Source organism: Aethalodelphis obliquidens, unplaced genomic scaffold (genome assembly GCF_003676395.1).
Source record: "Aethalodelphis obliquidens isolate GAN/ISIS:26980383/991018 unplaced genomic scaffold, ASM367639v1 scaffold65, whole genome shotgun sequence".
NCBI lineage: Eukaryota > Metazoa > Chordata > Mammalia > Artiodactyla > Delphinidae > Aethalodelphis > Aethalodelphis obliquidens.
This window is the reverse complement of record NW_020838009.1, coordinates 9149078-9169991: the sequence shown is the minus strand read 5'-3', so window position 1 is coordinate 9169991 and position 20914 is coordinate 9149078. Positions and strand designations below refer to the sequence as shown.

At 49.8% G+C, this 20914-nt stretch overlaps 2 protein-coding genes across 2 annotated transcripts in view; both read left to right on the top strand.

The window, feature by feature from the left end:
• The window catches only part of ZSCAN2 (zinc finger and SCAN domain containing 2), a 37070-nt gene extending 16528 nt beyond the window's left edge, over window positions 1-20542 (top strand). The window contains 3 exon segments of the mRNA XM_027089404.1: window positions 1345-2763; window positions 18621-19119; window positions 19121-20542. Coding sequence (XP_026945205.1) covers window positions 1345-2763; window positions 18621-19119; window positions 19121-19388 — 2186 coding nt within the window. The 3' untranslated portion in view covers window positions 19389-20542.
• Window positions 10956-15286, top strand: LOC113610890 (putative SCAN domain-containing protein SCAND2P). The gene is given in 4 exon segments (XM_027089403.1): window positions 10956-12985; window positions 12987-13196; window positions 13852-14041; window positions 14205-15286. Coding segments are annotated over 4 exon segments (636 nt in total). The 5' UTR covers window positions 10956-12793; the 3' UTR covers window positions 14249-15286.
• Window positions 20543-20914: the final 372 nt, after the last annotated feature.

Here is a 20914-nt window from a genome sequence, read left to right as displayed (position 1 = left end):
CGGATGCGCAGGCTCAGCGGCCATGGCTCACGGGCCTAGCCGCTCCGCGGCATGTGGGATCTTCCCGGACCAGGGCACGAACCTGTGTCCCCTGCATCGGCAGGTGGACTCTCAACCACTGCGCCACCAGGGAAGCCCTCATTTCTTTTTAATTTTTTACTTTTTGGCTGTGCTGTGCGGCATGCGGGATCTTAGTTCCCTGACGAGGGATCGAACCCGTGCCCCCTGCAGTGGCAGCACGGACTCTTAAACACTGGACCACCAGGGAAGTCTGTGATTAATTTCTAATGACCCTTCTTAGAGTGTTCATCAGTGTCAGCCAGAGTCATTAAACCAACACACAGTTCAGTGAACACAGTTCTGCCAGTGTCAGAGCAGTGTGATCCAGGCCCACGGCTCTGCTGGCTTAATCCTGGGATAGACTTTAGAGTCTCTCATTTGAGGAAGGGAATGCATGTTCTTCCAGCAGTCCTCCCTCATGATTTGTTTCACCCAAACGTTTGATAAGTATTGGGCGGTAGTTTGGCAAGTTTCTGGAAGGTAGATATTTTGTATTACCGATAGGAGATCTATCTGTAGACTCTCACTGCAGGTAAATTTGAGGGCTCTTTTTTTTTTTTTTTGGCTGCGTAGCATGTGGGATCTTAGTTCCCTGACCAGGGATCAAACCCGTGCCCCTATAGTGGAAGTGCGGAGTCCTAACCACTGGACCGCCAGGGAAGTCCCCAAATTTGAGGGCTCTTTTAACTGCCCACTTACTTGTTTCCAGTCATGTGTATAGACACATAGAGTCCTTGTTGCTGGTGCCCTGTCATCTTGTCTGTATCTTACTTAAATGCCAACTAATAAGATTATAAGCATCAGACATTTTAATGCACAGAATTATTATATAAGCTCCATTTGAAACGAGACTGAGCTTTAGGGGAATATCTGTGGTACCAATAAGAAACTCATTCATTCATTCATCAAATTTAATAGAGCACCTACTAAGCATCGAGCACCATGGTGAGTATCGGGGACTGTGTACCCTGTTGCTTTCCTTTGATCAGGAATTTGAAAATTCCCACCTGATCTCATTTCCCAGTGGAGAAACAGGTAGAGACCTGAAACCCACATCTTTAAGACTCAGAAATTCTGGGTGATCACCATAAAGATATGAGACCTGGCAACTGGATAACCAGTTAGAAGGAAATAAACCTGTCTTTTTTTTTTAAGTTTTGAGGGTTCTCTAGCCTTTTTATTTTCACTCGAAGTTTAATTCATTTTAAATTTCCCCTTTGGTTTTCTTTTCTCATCATTACAGGAAATTGAGTACAAATTGTACAATTTTCTTCATTGTTTCAGATTTTGAGATCCAGAGTGAAAATGGGGAGAACTCTAACCAAGACATATTTGAGGATGTTGAATCACATGAAATGTTCTCCGAAATGCCTGAAGGGGAAGGCATTCCACAATCTGACTGGGAAAGTGACTTGGAGAGAGACTGCAGCTCCCGGGGGCCCCGGGGAAACACCCCGGGGGAGGACCATGGGGAGGTGCCACCCCAGAGCAGGGAAGTTGGACAGCTCATAGGCCTTCAGGGCACCTACCTGGGTGAGAAGCCCTATGAGTGTCCCCAGTGTGGGAAAACCTTCAGCCGGAAATCCCACCTCATCACGCACGAGCGGACCCACACAGGAGAGAAATACTACAAATGCAATGAGTGCGGAAAAAGCTTTAGTGATGGTTCCAACTTCAGTAGACACCAAACTACTCACACCGGGGAGAAACCTTATAAGTGCAGGGACTGTGGGAAAAGCTTCAGCCGGAGTGCAAACCTCATCACCCACCAGAGGATCCACACGGGAGAGAAACCCTTCCAGTGTGCTGAGTGCGGCAAGAGTTTCAGCAGGAGCCCCAACCTCATCGCCCATCAGCGGACTCACACGGGGGAGAAACCGTACTCGTGCCCCGAGTGTGGCAAGAGCTTTGGAAACCGGTCCAGCCTGAACACGCATCAGGGGATCCACACAGGAGAGAAGCCCTACGAATGTAAAGAATGCGGCGAAAGCTTTAGTTACAACTCCAACCTCATCAGGCACCAGAGGATCCACACAGGAGAGAAGCCGTACAAGTGCCCCGACTGCGGGCAGAGGTTCAGCCAGAGCTCGGCCCTCATCACCCACCGGAGAACTCACACGGGAGAAAAACCTTATCAGTGCAGCGAGTGCGGGAAGAGCTTCAGCCGCAGCTCCAACCTGGCCACGCACCGGAGGACCCACCTGGTGGAGAAGCCCTACAAGTGCGGGGAGTGCGGGAAGACCTTCAGCCAGAGCTCCAGCCTGATTGCACACCAGGGGATGCACACGGGCGAGAAGCCCTACGAGTGCCTGACATGTGGGGAGAGCTTCAGCTGGAGCTCCAACCTCATCAAGCACCAGAGAATCCACACGGGTGAGAAGCCCTACAAATGCAATGAGTGTGGGAAAGGCTTCAGCCAGCGCTCCCAGCTGGTGGTGCACCAGAGGACCCACACGGGTGAGAAGCCCTACAAATGCCTCATGTGCGGCAAGAGCTTCAGCCGGGGCTCCATCCTGGTCATGCATCAGAGAGCCCATCTGGGAGACAAGCCATACAGGTGTCCCGAGTGCGGGAAAGGCTTTAGCTGGAATTCAGTCCTCATCATACACCAGCGAATACACACCGGGGAGAAGCCCTACAAATGCCCCGAGTGCGGCAAAGGCTTCAGCAACAGCTCCAATTTTATCACACATCAGAGAACTCACATGAAGGAGAAACTTTACTGAAGGGGCAGAGAGGGAAGGTGAGGGACTGGCCCAGGAGGGCACTTGCCACTCTGCCCCCAGACAGGGATGTGTCTGTAGAAGAGCCATTCTTCCTAAAGGCTTGTTGGGGATCTTTGCCAGAATCTTACCCCTGCTCACCCTCATTTCTAGGATCCCATCGTCTTAGTGGTCAGAGTCAAACCCTGAGAACAGAGCGTAGGAATGGAAGGTCGGAAAGCTGGGGCTTTTTCTGTCACGTTTCTCGACTTGATTGGCTCCTTCTCTCTCCGTCCTCTGTGCCCCAGTTTCCTCTTTGGTAGAACAGGGGGGATATTTCTCTGTGTGGAACGGAAGACAGCATGGCCCACATTTTAGAGAAATACCAGAAACCTGTTGGTGTTGTCTGGTCGTTCTGCTGCCAGTTGTTGGGCTAAGGTGCCTTCACCCGAGCTGCTAGCATCCCAGGGCCCCTGCCATGGCAGAACTGGCCCTTCCTGCCTTTGTGTCCTGGGGTTTGATTTCGGGTCAAGGTGGAGGGGCTTCTCCCATTCTGAGTCATCCGCATGAAGCTAAAGCCCTTTTCTCGTTCTAGAAAGTGTCAGGAACACCGGAACATGAGGGAGCCTGGCCCAGAACCAGTGTCCCAGTACCTTCCCATTGATAGGAGTTGCCCGGGGCCTGCCAGGGAAGGCATAAATGGAGGCGATGTATGTGTTTGCTCTTGTCTCTGCTTACTGTCCTGGGGTAAGTCGGCTGTGGGTCGGTGGGGACACATTTATTCTTGCAGGGTTTTAGTTTTTGAGTGTGAGGTGAAGTCAGAGCCGCCAGCTGCCTCCCCCTGGTGGATGGTATTTCTGTCTTCTTCAGGGTGAAACAGTCCTGCACTCTGCAGGGTTGCCTTGTGTCTTTACCCCCCAGATACATGGCCCTGTAATCATCACTCCATGCACTTGTCGTTTTTATCTTATATATGCAGATCTAGAATTCTGTCTGGTAGCTTTTGTATACAAAGAACGTTATTTTTAAGGAAGTGTTGATTTTGAGGACCCATCACCTGTACCCTGGAGAGATTTGGGCTTGAATCAAGAGTTGTCCTACAGATGTCGCCCTTGATCTTGGGATGCTACCAGGGCTTTGTTCTTGGGTCCTTGAGCTATGAAACAGTAAAGACAGGATGATAGCAGGTGAAGGGCTTTGTTAGGAGGGAAGAGGAGGGTAAATAGGCTTTTCTCTCCTACACATAGGGCCTGCCTTCAGAACGCACCTTGGTTCTTACAGGGTGGATGCTCCAAATTGCCTAATAAAGTACAGTCCCACTCTTTTCCTGAGTCTGTCTTTTCACATGTGTTAAAAACCCGAACTTGACAAACCCATATCTCATTTCCCCACCCAACTCACCTCCTGCCCCAGGCTGGAAGCGGTCCAAGACCTTTAGGGGGAAAGAAATCACTTGCTTCAAAGAGCACACCTTTGGGTGAACCTAGTCCTGTGTGCTTGACCAGTGCACCCACCTCTCCACTGCTCTTTGCTATCTCTGCATCCAGTCTGTCAGCCAACACTTGGAGAGGCAGCTTTGGCTAAGGTGCCAGATGATTCCCAATGGTCTCCTTGGGAGGCCGTCTCCATCCAGAATCAACTAAGTTAGACACAAGGAAGCTCTGGGCAGTAGCAGTTGTCACACCAAACCACGTAGGCTGTGAAATCCCCGTCACCGATTCCATTCCTTCACTTACAGGGCAAACATTTACTGAGGGCGTGTGTACCATCACCATGCTAGGTGCTGGAGAAAGGTTGTGAACAAGAAGTTCCGTTACCCGTCGTCATGCTGCTTTACTAGGAGAAAGATTTCCATCTGTCTGGGAAGATACAAGAGCTGCCCTGCCTGTAAGGGAGAATGGACAGGCGGGTTTCCTAGGTGGCATTCAGTTCTGGAATTTGGGTTGTAGAAATGGTGTTTTTTCTCTTTCCCTTAAGCTCAACTTGAGAAAAGAATTGGTATTAAGGTTTTTAAACCTTTCTAACTAAGTTTCTTTTTTTATTCCTCCCTACCTGGTATAAACACAAAATGTCCTGGAAAGAAAGGAAGCCAGATTAGCTGAAATTTCAGAATTAGACTGGAACCAGGTTGGGGAAATGACAAATGGTGGTTCTAGAAAGGTTGAGAGCCCATTGCTTCCTGTCCTGCTTGCACCTAGAGGGGGTCTGCAGAGGCAAGGAGGGGTCTTCATGCCGGATGTGTTGGATGGAAGGATACGGCCTTCTTCCCCTGAAAAAAGTCAAGAAGCCCCAGCCCCCTCGGCAGATCTGCCTCTGCTACATCTCTGTTCACAACTCAATTACACCTGTGTCTCTGTAACAAAGACTATTTCCCCTTCAAGGTACATATATTTAGGGACCGAGTTTTTGTTACCAGTTTGTTTCTAAGTTCATGGGAACAGCCTTGGGACCATTAAAAACCTACAGTAAATGGTTTTTTTTACAGGCATCTGCTTTACCCTCAGTGTGGCCCCCAGGCCCACCTCAGCAAGTCTTTCATGTGACTTTGGTCACTTCCCTCTCCCCGGCCCCGCAGTGGCTGCCCTGAACCCATTGCCCCTCAGACCCACGCCAGCCCCCAGGCTCTGCTCACCTCTGAGAACCTTGAGCCTGCCAAGCGTGGCCTCCCTCAGTGTCCCAACCAGCAAACTTCTGTGTATCAAACCCCGTCACTTCCTTGCCTCCGGGCTCAGCTGAGATGTGTGCTTTTGGTTTAATAGTCATCTATCTCCACCTGTCACTTGCCTCCACCTCCCTCCAGGACTCAGGACCTTGCTCATCTGCTATTTCCTCTCTCGATTTCCAGTCTATCCCTCTCTACTGGCTTCTTTCTGCAACTTACTCACCTCCTGCCCTTGTTCCTAGAGCCTCAAACTTGCATGTTCAGAACTCAAGTCCCCCACCTGCCTCCCTTGATCAGGCTGCTGGTTCCACAGGTGTGTTTCCTCGTTGTGAGTAGCACTGCCATCCACTCGGTGTCACCCAACCCAAAAACCTAGGAGTCATCCAAGACTCTTCTTCCCTCGAATCCCTTAGAGCCGTTTGGAAACCAAGCCCTTCTCAACTTTTCCCAGACCCGACCCCCCGGCCTAGTTCAAACCCCTGCCCGACACTGCAAAAGCCCCCTTCCTGGTGCCCCCCAAGCTCCCTCTGGCCCTGCTTCCCGCTACTCCATCCTCTGTGTTGTAGCCAGAGTGAGCGTCCTTCCACAGCAAAGAACTGAGCCTGTCACTACCTAGCTTAAACCCTCCAGGGCTCCCCCATCCCCCTAAGGAGGGCAGATGAGGTCTTCCTGATGGGGGCCTTCCTGATGGCCTTCCTGATGGGGGCCTCTGTGGAACCTTACGTTCATACCTGGCCTTGCCCTCGTCACCACACCTCTATGCCCTTGACCATCCTCGCCCCCTGGCAGCTCCCCTCAATGAGCCCTGCTGGGCCTCGTCTCTCTGCTCCCTCTGCTCCCTCTTGTGGATTGCTGGGCTGCCCTGTCTGCCCAGGGCACACCTGCACATCTTTGAAGACTCAGCCTGGGTACCACCCCCTTCGTGAGGTCTTCCCTGCACTTGCCTGGCGGACGTGATCCCGCCCACCACACCCGAGCTCTCCAATTTCGGTGCCTGTGACTCTCATTGCATTGACCTGTTTCGTGATTCTGCCCTGTCCCTCTTCGAGTTTTTATGCTCACACCCCTACTGAGGTTCCAAACTCTCCAGCACTCAGAGCAGGGCCTGGCATGTGATAGGAAGTCAATAAATATATGCCAGTTGGGTTCTCTCCATACAGTTGTATGTAAATGCAAGAGGCGGATGGAGCCCAAAATTCTGACCTGGAAAATGGGTTAGGTTTCCTACACTTCCCTTTGGTAAGATGATTAAGTTATTTTTAACTTCAGTGACCTTTCACCTCAGTTACAATTTATTGGTATCAGTGAATGGAGACACAGCGAAAGACATTTATAAAAACCAACCCACCAACCAGAATCCTAACGAAAAAGCTTTTGTTTTCAAAATGTCACAGATCATCAAAAGTCAGTGAAAAACATGCATCCCCTTTCTTATAGCTAAGTCCGTAGTACACCATCTATTTCTCTTCTCTCTGGGCAAGCAGTGAAGCTTGGAGACTTTATCTTACCCTCACCCTTTTAATCCCAGGGTATTCGTATAACTATATCCTGAGACAGTTCTTGTTTTAACTTTTTGTTGAAACATAACACACAGTGACTTCCCTGGTGGTTCAGTGGCTAAGACTCCATACTTCCAATGCATGGGGCACGGGTTCAATCCCTGGTCAGGGAACTAAGATCCCACAAGCTGCCCGGCACAGCCAGAAAAAAAAAGGAAATATAACACATAGATAAGTGTACAGCTCATATAATTTTTACAAACTGTATACACCTGTGTAACCAGCACCCTGGTCAAGAAACAACTTAGCAGCACCCCAAAGTCCCCCCATCAGGTCCCCTCTGGGTCAGTAATTTGTCTCCTCCTGACCCTGTTCTGGAGTTTGCAGTGGGGCAGGTGGAGTGTTGGGAGCTGAGCCGACCTGGCTCTAGACACACTTGTGCCACTTGTGTCACTTTTAATAGAGATTTTACATTTTGAGGCAGGTCATCATGAGACTTCCTCTTGTTTTTCATGGAATTTTATTTCCTTTTGGGTTGCATTTCTGGTTTACAATAAGCCATAGTAGCTTAGTGTAACACAATTCATGGTTCAGTATGTACCTTGCCCTGCACCTGTGGCTTAACACACTACTCCTGAAGTCAATTAACCCCGCTGCATTATTACAGCCATGAGAAACACCTAAGGAACCAATGGAGAGAATAACAAAACACTAAAATAAAAACAGCATATTGGCTACTCCCCTAGTATCAAGATGATCCACAACTGTAACTGGTCCTTCCTTGCACGTGACTGGTGGTCGCCCTCCCCAACCCTTTATCCCTGATGGGAGTCCTGTCTCATAACCAGGGAGCTGTGCAGGGGCCCGGTGTGCTGGGCTTGCCCGTCCCACAGTCTTTCACAGACAGACCTGGAGTTTTTCAAATGCAGGGCCATTTTAACCTCCCTGCTGCCTGGCCCTGTTAAGCTATTTCAAATCTCTGGACAGAATATTAGAGTCTTTCCTTTCTCTCCCCCTCTTGACTTGATAAAATAGCCCGTGGCCACAGAGGAGGTGAAGGTGGAATCGCACGGATGATGCTCAGGTCGTGAGACAGAAGGTTGCAGAGCCCGGTGGAGAGTAGGGGCTGTGGTTAATTCCCTTTGGTGCTCCACCCAGCCACTGGTGCAACTGAGCTCTTGCCTCTGGCATCAGCAGAGGCTGTGGCTCCTGGGCCTACCTGCCCCTCACTCCCTCTCCCCTGCTCACTCTTCCCAGTGTCCCAACCCTGTGAATTTTCCATCCATTCAAAGGCCCACGGCAGCTGTAGAAGAATGGCTGCTGGGAGGAGGAAGGTCTGGCTCCAAGGAAACACTTTGCCCAGGCCCCTCACCGCTCACAGGCCTTGGCAGGCACAGTGTGTCTGCCGTCTGTTTACACTGTCGGTGTCGGGGCAGGAGGCCTGCCAGGATGCCTCGGGCTGGCACATCTTGGCAGATTTACCACTCACGAGTTCCAGTCCCCAAGTTTCATGGTGCAGGCACCCAGAGATGACCGGACACTGGGTGGGAGGCTCCTGGTAACTAAATTTCCAAGAGACCAATATTCCAGAAGCCCAATTATTATTCATGTACTTGGGGATCTCCAATCCCAAGCCACTTTCAGAGCACCCCTTGTTCCTGGTCTCCAGTGACGGAAAACTGAAATGGTGGCTTTGTGATCAGACAGTGGCTGGTGATGGGCACGGATTGAAAGAAAGAGGTCATGTGATGCACCCCCCTCACGTGACGAATGCTGCACTTCAAAATCCCCTTCTCTTCCCTGCCCCCCCCCCCCCGCGCTGTCGGCTCCGTCCCCAAGATTGCCTCGTTAACTTTTTTTTTTTAATTTTATTTTTATTTTTGGCCGTGTTGGGTCTTTGTTGCTGTGCGCGGCTTTCTCCAGTTGCGGCGAGTGTGCGCTGCTCTTCGTTACAGTGCGCGGGCTTCTCATTGCGGTGGCTTCTCTTGTTGTGGAGCACGGGCTCTAGGCACGCGGGCTTCAGTAGTTGTGGCTCGCGGGCTCACTAATTGTGGCTCGTGGGCTCTAGAGCACAGGCTCAGTAGCTGTGGCGCACCGGCTCAGTTGCTCCGCGGCATGTGGGATCGTCCCAGGCCAGGGCTCGAACCTGTGTCCCCTGCATTGGCAGGTGGATTCTTAACCACTGCGCCACCAGGGAAGCCCCCGTTGACACTTTCTTCCAGGTTTCCCTGATGAACACGCCCCCCTCCACAGACAGGTTAGTGTCACTGGTTAAGTTGGAGTTAAGTGGACGATCCAGTGGGCTTAGGAGACAGTGGTCTCCACTCAGTACACGTGGCTGTAATTAGTTGAATTCTTAGAGCACACGCTTATTTCTTCCATCTCAAAATCCTTGTCTCCTTACACACTGCTTGTAAATCCCTCTGTGCCATGTTTTTCTAAACATATCAATGGTCTAGAAACCACCCTCTTGCTGAAGAGTTTCAGCACTATTGTCACTTGCCTCTCTCAGCTGTCCCATGTGATGCCGCCTTTCTGAGTCACTAGCTCCTGCCTGTCTCCCTCCTGTTCCTGTCCTGAGATCTGTGGCGCAGCGGATGGGGTATTGGGAGCCAAAGAGACCTGACAGGCCTGGTTCTAGACACACCTGTGCCCCTAACTAGCAGCATGACTAGGGAAAATCACTTCTGGAGATCTCGTTTTGCCTCACCTGCTCAGCTGATGCCCGTACTTGCCCATCCCATTCCAGAAGGCTGCTCGAAATCACTCGGTGTGGCGGTGAACGTTGAAATCCTACTGTCTGTGGTAATATTGATAACTCAGATCGAATGGAACCTGCTTTCACCAAAGAATAGACCTTTCTAGGTTTCTGAGACCAACTATCCTCTGAGGAACCAGAAAGCTTTAGCTGGGAAAACATCTCATCTGTGTAGACTCTTCGGGGGCCTCTAGTCCCAGTCCTTGGGGAGTGTGGCTTGCAGCTCAAGGGCACGTATGCAAGTCTTCTCGTTTGGAGGACTGGATGTGGTTTTGACAGTGAAGGTGATAGGAGCTAGGTTTGGGACGACCCTTTCCAGGTTTGATTTTGCTTCCAGTGAAAGTTCCATTGGCTCAGGAGATCCCTGAGTTAAGGGAATGGCGCATGGAATACTTGGATTAGTCATTTTCCATTTTCTTTTTGTAACAGTGGAACCACTTTTTCAAGTGAAACCTTGAAATAATAGAAAATATGTAAAAGCAGAGATGCTCTGGTGACTGGATGGTGAGAACCCAAAGCGCTCTCCCGGGCTGGGTCTTTGCCCCACCTCACTGGTCCCTGAGGCAGCTCTCTGGAACTTCTGGGCTGGGCTGGTTTGAAAGCTAGCTGTGTGTGCATGCTGAAAGCGCTGGCCTGAGTTTTCCACATTAGCCCTCTTGGAACTAAAATCAAGAGGCTAGAAGGAATCTCCATGGCCCAGACTTGTAACTGGATTTAGGACTCTACGGAGAGCCCCTCTTGTTGTTCTGTCCTTCCCTTGCCCCACCGCAGGCTGCCCCTCCTGGGGGGGAATTGTAGCTTCACCCACCTTCTGTTGAATTTTAGACCTTTTATCTGTTAAATAGGGAGTGAGACCTAACTAGGCAAAATTTGTTGTCAGAAGCAAACCAGATAAAATATGCAAAAGTGAAGTATAGTTTCCTGCCCCCTTTCCCTGAGGGTGCACCTTCTTTCCTCCAGGGCTGTCCCAGCTGCTCTCCAGTATTTCCTTCCAGTCATTTACTTTGAAAACACCTCCATTTAGCACTTACCACACTGCATTGGAGTTGTTCACCATTTCATTTTAGAAAATGCATCCTCTACCAGACTGCACTCCTTAAGAGGAGTGCAGAGCAGGGGCTGCACTAAGAGGTGGACATTTTTCACTTGTCCCAAAGTATATGCTCTACAATTGATTGTTAAATGAATAAGCGTCAATGATATTCATCTTGAATCACCCAGGACCGTGCACACAGGAAATAAGTGTGTGTGTGTGTGTGTGTGTGTGTGTGTGTGTGTGTGTTAGGCAAGGGGGAGGATAGTGGTGAAGCATTACCACGGTGGGCAACTATGCCAGAAAGTACTTTAAGAGGCAAAACATCTGAATTGGAGTCTCAGCGCCACTCTAAGAGAGACCTGGGGTCCAAGCTGCCTGGGTTTATTCACCTGTATAATAGGATTAAATACGGATTAACAGGGATAAACACCCGCTTTCAGCTGTAAGGGAAAACCCTTTGGAAAGCGTCTCTTTCAGTGGTCCCCGGGCGGAGTAAGGCGAGAAGCCGCCACCTCCCCAAATTATCACGGGGGTGGGAGAAGGGAGGCAAGACTACCCGCTCCACGTGCGACGATTATAGTTGCGGTTCCGCACCTCCAAATCCGGCGTGTAGGAAAGTCCCACCCGTCGTCAATGATTCGTCTGAAACAAATGGGCGCCCAAGCCATCCGCATAGATTACTGGTTAATCATGCTGTCAGTCTGCAGGGCCTGGTGGAGGCCTATGGGAAATGTAGGCCGGCCAAGCCCCAGTCTTTCTGGGGCTCGCATTTCCGCTTCCGGTGTTTATGGCTTTCCGAAGGTCCGGACTTGGGCTCTGGTCTCGTAGTGGGAGTGTCGTGTGGGGACTTTGCGTGCCCACAGAGAAGGTACCGCGGAGTCGGGGCCCTCCAGTGGTCGCAGGGCCTCGGCGGACAGGAGCGGCCCTCACCTCGGGCCTGGGCCCGCGCGGGCTGGGCGTGACCGGGCGGAGACCCTGGGTCCCGCGTCCCCGCGAGCAGACCCCAGGGCAGGATGCGCCCCTCATGCTGGCGGCGTCCTCCTTCTCCCTGTCCACCTGGCCCGGTGGGGATGACCCTGGCCTCGTAGCCAACGAAGCGACCCTGTCCCCAGGGCCCGCGTTTACCCCATAAAGCTTCTAAAGAAGGTCGCCCGCGGAGCAGAGTAGCCTTCCAGTGTAAGTCACGCTCTGCGGGCCAGTCACCCGGTCCACCGTCACCGGGCTGAGCCACTGCCCATTTCCTGCCAACTTTGTGACCTTGGGCAAGGTCCTGGGGGTCTCTGAGCCGTGACTGCCTCAGCTTTGAGGGAGTTGAAGCCTGACTATCTCTTAACTTTCGTTCCAACTGTAACATCCTGTGAGTCTGTGATCTTATTATCCTTGCTGTTACATCTTGTAACCTTAACCAGGGTAAATCTCCCTGTTTGGGAGAGAGTTACGATGCCAAGACTGAGGAATCCAGAGAGGGCCCGCCCAGATCTGAGAACCCACCCAGAGGCGAGGAGAGTTGAGGGTTGGAGCGGTTGAATCTCTGAAGCTTAGAGCGGGCTCCACTCAGCCTCTGCTCTCCAAGGTGCTGCTACCTTGTGTGCCGTCTGCCTCTTGTACTGCATGTACTTGGCAACACTCTGAAGACCAGTGGCTTGGGAGAATGAGCAGTTTATTGTCCCCATTTTCTCCATCAGTTCATCCTCATTCTTCAGTATGGATCATTGGCATTTTCTTGGCGTTAAGTAAATCGCTATGCAAACAGCTTCACGCTCCTCTGCTTTCCAACCAGACCACCAGCCCTTGACCCCTACTGTTAGACTTCTGGAGCTGCCTCCCCAGTGACAGAGGGCCAGACTCCACGGGCATCAGGACATGAGGAGGGAGGAACAGGAAGATTTTTCTTCACTTCAATCCCACTGGGCTAACCCTTGTGATTTTCACTATAATTCACTCTGTAATGTATGTCTCTGGCTCTAGAATTTCAAGTTCTACTTAGACTCCTATCTAAAGGTGGCTTCCCAGTGAAGTAAAGGAAGAGGTTTGAACTTCAGATCACAGCTGCAGGGTTCTTCTCTGATCTGAACAATGGCTGTAGCTGTGGATGAACAAATCCAGACTCCTCAAGTACAAGAAGAGCTCCAAATAGTGAAGCTGGAAGAAGATTCCCACTGGGAGCAGGAAATTTTCTTTCAAGGGAGTATCCCTGAACCATAGACCTCCTGCCAGCACTTTTGGTACTTCCACTATCAAGAAGCATCAGGACCCCGGGAGGCACTCCATCCAACTCCAGAAGCTCTGTCATCAGTGGCTGAGACAGGAGAAGTGTACGAAAGAGCAGATCCTGGAGTTGCTAGTCCTGGAACAGTTCCTGGCTGTCCTTCCCCAGGAGATCCAGATCTGGGTTAGACAGAAACATCCAGAGAGTGGAGAGGAGGCAGTGGCTCTGGTGGAAGACTTGCAAAAAGAACCTGGAAGACTGGGGCTGCAGGTGAGATATGGAAACTTAGTTCTGAGTAGTTAAAATAGAGGAATGTGAGAGACAGAGCCACCTTGGGTTGCCAGCAGTATGGGTGATGTGTACAATTTGCTGTTGGTGTCGGCATGGAATTTGCTTATTCCCTGGGCCTGGTAGCTGCAACTTTCCTTCCATTTTCAGACTGACTTTTCAGAGGACGCACAACATTGGTTGCTCTGAGTGTTGGTCCCCACCAGTAAATAAGAGAATTGTTTAAAATAGTTTGAGCACCACTCTGATCCAGGAGGAGCAGATACAACCTATTTTCTCTTTGGAGAACAGCTCTCATTCAGCAGCAGCCAGCCTGAAGCAAGGGGTTTCACTGGTCTTTATTGACATTTTTGAACCTTTAGGTCCTATTGCAAAATAGCTGCCTTGTTGCTTGCTCTCTCTGTATTGTTAGTTTTGCCTAGAGGTTGACAGGAGCAGCCCTGGGAGAGCTGGGTGGGCAGACTGCAGTGGGCCTGGGTTCCAGATCTTATCTCCATGGCATCTCCCACACATCCACATTCCTTACTGCCCCTGCAGTGATTTGCATAAGACTGAGTTCCCCCTTTGCTGCTTTATGTCTGGGGATGATTAAGTTTTAGTGCCTACAGAATTCTGACCATTTCCAGTCCTTGAGCAGGGACAGGAGGTGCTGTCAGAGGAGAAGGAACCCTCAGGATCGGTACTAGGTCCCCTAAACATCCATCTGAAGCAAGCACAGACAGAATCCATGTATCTGTTCCAGGCAGTGGTGAAGAACTCACAGCCAGAACCAGAAGACCAAATGAACCACAGCCCCAAAGTAAAACTTGGATCCTTCCACGAGAGCGGTAAGCAGCAGCGGTGTAGGGAGGGAGAAGGGACCCTTCTGTGGGGAGGGCGCGAAACCCACTCTGAGTGCAGGAAGTGGGGTAGAGGGTACAGCTCCTTTCCCTGGGAGGATGTGGCATATAAACTGAGGCTGACCACATGAATCTGTGGAATCCTCAACAGGCACCTCCAAAGGGAAGAAGAACTTTGGTCGGCATGTTTTGTAAAACTACACAGCAGAGTTGGTGGCACCTCTCCTTATGTGAGTGAGACCTTACTGGTCCCAGGAGGTAAGGTGTGGGTACCAATTTTAGGTCTGGGTGGTAGGAAAGGCACAAGGTAGGGCTAAACTAGAGCGCAGTAATTCCCAAAACAGGTACGTGTCCCCAGACCAATTCGGATGATTTACCTGTGTTATCAAAACTGAAGAATAAAAGCATAAAACGCTGACTGTCAGTAACGTGGATGGATATGGAAGGGAAATCTGGAACTCTCCTTTGAGAAATGTGTTGTTTTGCTTTTTCACCAGTCCTTCTTTGATGGGACAAAGCAGACACTAAGAGGAGGAGGAAGACTCTTCTGTTTCCAAACCCGATGGGCTGGTCCCTGGGGGGGGCCAAGAAGCGTTCCCTCTAATGGCTCCTTTCTCTCCCCCCAGGCCTGCCTGATCCTCAGGCTCTGGCTCTTTCTCCGGAGCACAGCTGTGACCAGGGGGGCCATACGCAGCTTCCAGGTGGGCCAGACATTCCTCTTACTCAGGTCACCTTCTACTACTGAGTGGGGCCCTTTGCACCAATTCTCTTGCCTATCGGAAATTACAAAGGAATTTTACCCAGCGGGCAGGCCCAGTAACTTTATAGATGAGGCTCCAAATTTCATCAGCTTGAAAAATGTTGCCCAAATCTCCTTCCTTGTGTAAGGCAGCGCCACAGCTGAGGTAGTGAGGGGTTGTATTAAGTCATTCTTTCCTTGACTCTAAGATTGCTTGTTTGTCTTAAAAGTAATGGCTACTTCCTTCTTACGGTATCTGGATCTCGTCCTCATAGTATGCAGGATTGTGTAGTGGGAGAAAAAAGCTTCAGATTCAGACAGTCTTGAGTTCAAATCCCAGTTCTGCCGCATACTAACAGGAATTTTGAGCAAATGTGAAGTTTCCAGTGCAGTGCCTGGTGTTCAGTAAATGGTAGCTTAGTTCTTCCTTTGCTTTCTCTCCTCCCTGTCCCACTCATTGCATTTATTTATTTATTTTAATTAATTAATTAATTTTTGGCATGTGGGATCGTCCCAGACCAGGGCTTGAACCCATGTCCCCTGCATTGGCAGGTGGATTCTTAACCACTGCGCCACAGGGAAGCCCGCCCTTGGACTTTTGTTTTTTTTTTTTTGCGGTACACGGGCCTCTCACTGTTGTGGCCTCTCCCGTTGCGGAGCACAGGCTCCGGACGCGCAGGCTCAGCGGCCATGGCTCATGGGCCCAGCCGCTCTGCGGCATGTGGGATCTTCCCAGACCGGGGCACGAACCCGTGTCCCCTGCATCGGCAGGCAGACTCTCAACCACTGCGCCACCAGGGAAGGCCCCCCTCCCTTGGACTTAAAAAAAAAAAAAATCTCCTCTCCCTGGCATATAAAGTGGTTGGGATTATTAGATTCACCCAACCATTATGTCTTCTTCTTGTCTCCCTGCAAACAGCCTTTCCAACCCACAGCCCCTGTGTGAGCTCCCATGTGGAGCAGGAGGAAGAGCCACAGAGCCCAGGTCTTCAGCGCTCCAGAGGGAAGGAGAGTGTGAGACTCCCTGGTGGGTTGGGGCAGAGTCAGGCCTGGCCAGGTGCCCATCTTGAGAAAAGCCAAGATGGGGGATGAGCTGGAGTGGCAGGGCCTGGAGGATGAGAAGGTGGCAGGGATGCACTGGGGCTACGAGGAAACCAAGATTTTCCTGGGAATTCGCAGTGAGTCCTGGATTCATGAGAAGCTCTGTACGTGCCATCGGAACCGCCAGGTGTACTGGATTGTGGCTGAGCGGCTGCGGGAACGGGGCTTACTGCGGACCCTGGAGCAGTGTCGCTACCGGTTCAAAAACCTCCAGACTAACTACCGCAAAGCCAGGAGCACCCACACTCCAGGCACCTGCCCCTTATACGATGAGATGGATGCCCTGATGAGTCCCTGGACCCTGGCCAACACCTTTGATGCCTTTGAGGTGGCAGGAGGCGTTCTGCGGACTAGAGGGGACTCCAGTGAGAACCAGAAGGCAGTGATGGGATGGTAATGAGGTGACAGAGGAGCCCCAAGAGGAGCCCGGGAGCCTCGGCCCCCAGGCTTTGAGGGGGTATCCCAATGGTAAGCTCTCTTCCCCGAAGTGCACTTCAGAACAGTGGGAGAGAGGAAGCCCCGCGGGAAGATTAGGGACCATGAATCAGGAGACATGCTTATGTCTTTCACTCTGCTATCACTAGTCTGTATCTGAATGGGCTTGTCAGGAGGAAAACTGTTGATTTCTATAGAGGAATACTATTTACAGCCTATCTTTAAATACTGATAGAAACCAATAGTCCAGGGTGACTCAGGAAGATGATTGAGGATTTTGCTCTGCTCGCCAGCAAAGGGATCTCCCTGCCTGCTTTTAGTAACAATATTAGAGAAACAGGAGAGTTACTTAAAGTTTCAGTTGTTTGTTTCCACCTAAAGTGCCCCATAGATGTGAACTCTGCATATATTATATGTAACAGTCTGCCACTTTAAAGACTTGTCTATTCCCGGGTACATTGGTTAAACACCCTGAGCCCCCATTTTCTTATCTGCAAAATGGACACAGTGATGGTAACTACCTCCCTGGGTTGTTACATTGTTTGCATTCAGCAAATGTTAGTTCTCATTGTCATCGTTATAATTATTGTTAAAGTACATAAGCACATTGCCCTGTATGCTGAACTTAAGGGGGAAAATTTCCTAAGTCATTAACTTTTTCTTCTGAAAACTAGACCTTTCTGAGGCGTGCTTCCATTCTCATCCCACCTACCACTTCCACATATGAGAACAGAAGGCAAATTATGTAAGAACCCCATGTCCCTTCTTGCTTTTCCTTGGGCAGGACCTCCAGTTCCCCCATCAGATGGGGTCTCAAGTCTGGAGGGAAGTGAAGAACTTTGGAAGGACAGTCTCCAGGATTTCAAGGAAATTCGGAAAACTTCCTGTGCAGGTGGGAAATGAGTGAAAGCTAGTATCTTACCAACAAAGAAGTCAGACCTGGAATTCTGAACATGGATGAGCCAGCACTGGACAAGGGCGGGAGAGGAACCCAGGCACTTGATCTTCCCGGGTTATTGTTCTGTGGTGCTGAAACCACAGGAGTTGTGAGAAGAACAGAAAAGAAAGCCTGGTCTCTTTAGTTACCTTGGAATATGTAGCTATAAACAAAGTATTAGTGTTTATGATTTCTCTCTTAAATTTCTATCTGAATTATAATTTTAATTAACTATCACTTAACCAGGTTAGTAGAAAAAGGGAACATGGATGACCCCAAATTAAAACTACAGTCAACCTTAGATTATTGGAGGGGTGAATTTCTCATGATTAAGATGAGCTCCCTTCCGTGGTGGGGCTCAGTCATTTTGTTGGAATTTCAGGTGATCTGGTAAATAGAACTGTTCTCCTACTCAGGTTCTAGACCGACTGAGAGAGACATGAGTAAGACATTGAGATCAGAATGGTAGCTTTCTAAATGGTGGAGCTCTTGAGGGTGTGGCTTAGCTGTGGGGTCACACAGAGCCCCAGAACTGAGCCACAGGCAGCACTGGACAACCACCACCTCGCCCTGCAGGGATAGAGCCTTCACTGCTGATCTGAGCCACGTACACCAGCTGCTTGTTAACCAAGGAAGTCATTCCTCCCACCTGTAAGGAAGGGGATGGAGAATGGCCAGGAGAATTATTCTAAGGCACGTCTCTCTACCCAGAAGGCAGTATCAGGAAGAGAAAGGTGGCTTTTTAGTACCGATTACCAGTTCGTAGGTGATGGGAGGAGAGGGGGAGCTGAGCTTGGCGACAGAGCCTCTGAGGAGGGGGGAGCAGCTCTGACTGAAGAGGAAGAAGTGCGCCTGGACCTGCCTCCAGCCTTTCTCCACATGACCTTCCTGCTTAGAAGCTGGGGGAGTGAGTGAGGCCTGGATGTCTGCTGGTCTTGACAATGGTTCAGCCATATTCCAGCTTATTTGTTCCTGGTTAATGGAAAATTGATTAAGGTCTGTCACCACCAATAACTTGTTTTTAAGTGACCAGTAAGGACCTCTTTCACATTGTTTCCATTCTTCTGAATCAGAAAATAGGTAACCTTTGCAGTTTCATTTCATTCTTTCAGATCTTGAAACAAGGACAGAGAATGAGGAGGATTCAAGCCAGGACATTTCAGAGGCAGTAAAACTACCTGGGGTGTTATTAGGAAGATCCAGCGTGGATGGTTCCCAATACCTCAACTGGAGGAAAGACTGGGAGAGTGAATATGGGGCAGAGAAGCAGTGGGAAATATCCTTAGAAGATGGACAAGAGTTGCTCTCTCCTCCAGAAAGAGACTTAGGTAAATTCATACGTCCTCAGGGAGCCTATGTTGGAGAAAAACCCAATGTATGCTGTGAATGTGGAAAACATTTCAGCCTGAGCTCACACTTAGCTGTCCACAGATTAGCCCACACTGGAGAAAAGAAACCCTATAAATGTGGCCAGTGTGGGAAAAGCTTTGGCCAAAGCTCATATCTGGTTTGCTACCAGAGAATCCACATGGTGGGGAAGCCCTACAAATGCCCCAAATGTGGGAGAGGCTTCAGTGATCATTCTGACCTCATCACACACCAGAGAATCCACACAGGAGAAAAGCCCTATAAATGTGGGGAGTGCCGCACAGGCTTCACGCAGAGCACAGGCCTTATTATGCACCAGAGAATCCACACAGGAGAGAAACCCGGTAAGTGTAGTGAGTGTGGAAAGAGTTTCACCAACGGCTCGCGCTTGGGGACACACTGCTGAACGCACACTGGCGAAAAGCCCTACCAGTGCCCCGAGTGTGGGAAAACGGTCAGTAAGGGTTCCACTCTGACCAGCCATCAGAGGAGAGAAACCCTCTGAGTGTCTGGAATGTGGGAAACGTTTCATTGACTGCTCAAACGTCATTACCCACCGGCGAATCCACACTGGAGAGAGACTCTATAAATGTGGGGAACGTGGGGAGAGCTTCAATCAGAGCTCAGGTCTTATTACTCACGAGAGAATCCACACGGGAGAAAAACCCTATGGATGTGCTGAGTGTGGGAGCCAATTCAACAATAGCTCACGTATTAGTGCACGTCAGAGAGCCCACGCCGGGGAGAGACTCTAGGTGTAGGGGACCTATCTTGAAAACACTGCAGAATCTACCCCCAAAACGGGTTTGTATGGCCTTTGATTCTATACCACGACACCCACAGGAGAAGGAGAGAGAGCTCAAAACCCAGTCCAACAGACCGTATTTTGTTTCTCTCACTCAGTACCCACTGGGCTTATGAAATACCACTCAAGGCTTTCCTGTCCATGCTGTTAAAATGGAAGCTGATTTCCAGAGGTTTCAGAGACTAGTTCTGAATCTGACTGTATCACCATCTCAGTGTGTCTTCACTGTGATTCTGTGCCTTAATTTTCACAGCATGGTAATGTGAGGGTGAGATCCAAATCCTCCTTCCAGGCCGGAGGCGGCTCTGCCCTCCCGTGGTGATGGCATTAAAGATGTAGAACCAGCAGTGGCTGAGCAGTTTCCTCCCGGCACTGGGCAGCTAAACAAGGATTTGTTTATGAGCTAAATACATTTCTAAAGGTCTTCCCCTGTTCTGCCTCTGGGAGGACTGGAGCCTCAGAACTGTCTGTGTTTCCCTACATCCCCTGTCTTAGATTTACATGGAGTTACTTGAGAGGAAAGCATTCTATTGGGTTATTTGGAGGAGGGAAGAGGAGGAAAGATCAATGCTAAAGGCTGACTTTCTAAACCATACCATACCCTACTCTTCCTCCAACATATTAGGTTGAACCATGGGAGATTGCCATTTTTGCTCTATAAAACTAGCGATTTCATGATTCAACCGAAGTAGAATTTTTGCATGGTTGAATTACTCCAAACTGCCAGCAGGGCTGCTGCAGAGCTTTAAAGCTCATACCGTATCCTACAAATGTGAGACCGGGTCTAGAAGATCGTGAACCAGGGTGATAAAGTGGGTGAAGTCTTTTCTGTTTGTAAATATGTCCAGAACAATAACTAGGAACCATGGCGTTGATTAAGAAGACTCCTGGTTGGAGGAGTTACCGCTCTATCACCTGCCTCTGACGAGCTCACTAGTTCCCGTCTGTGCTCAGGTGTCCAGGTCCTACGGGGGAGGCCAAGTGCAGGTCGACAGGTTCTGGAGATTTGGGCATCTCTCTGGGAGCAGAGTCCCTGGAGGGCCTCTGACATACACAGCAAATGGTGCTTGGAAATAAATGGAACACAGTTTCTCCCTCTTAAAATAATTTCCTTGTGTGTTTGATTTTAAAGGATTTTCCCACAACTTTCCAGAAACCCATCAATTATAAAACAAAGCACAATCTACACATAGTACAATTTTATCTAAGTAGATTTATAAAGTATGATTATGAAGTAATTAGTCTTTCTTTAAAAAAAACATAAAAGAACTTATCTAAATAAGTATCTGTCAAAAGTAGTCATTTTGATGCACTGTGGACTTTATATGTTGTTGCCATTGTTGAAGACATCCTTTGGGTTTTCCTTTAAGAACTGTCTTCAAGCCACCTTAGAAAGCCTCGTGTCCGTGTATCTCCAGCACACAGAGATACACGTGGGGAAGGCTTGATAAACACTGACAGAAAAGACAGTTTGCT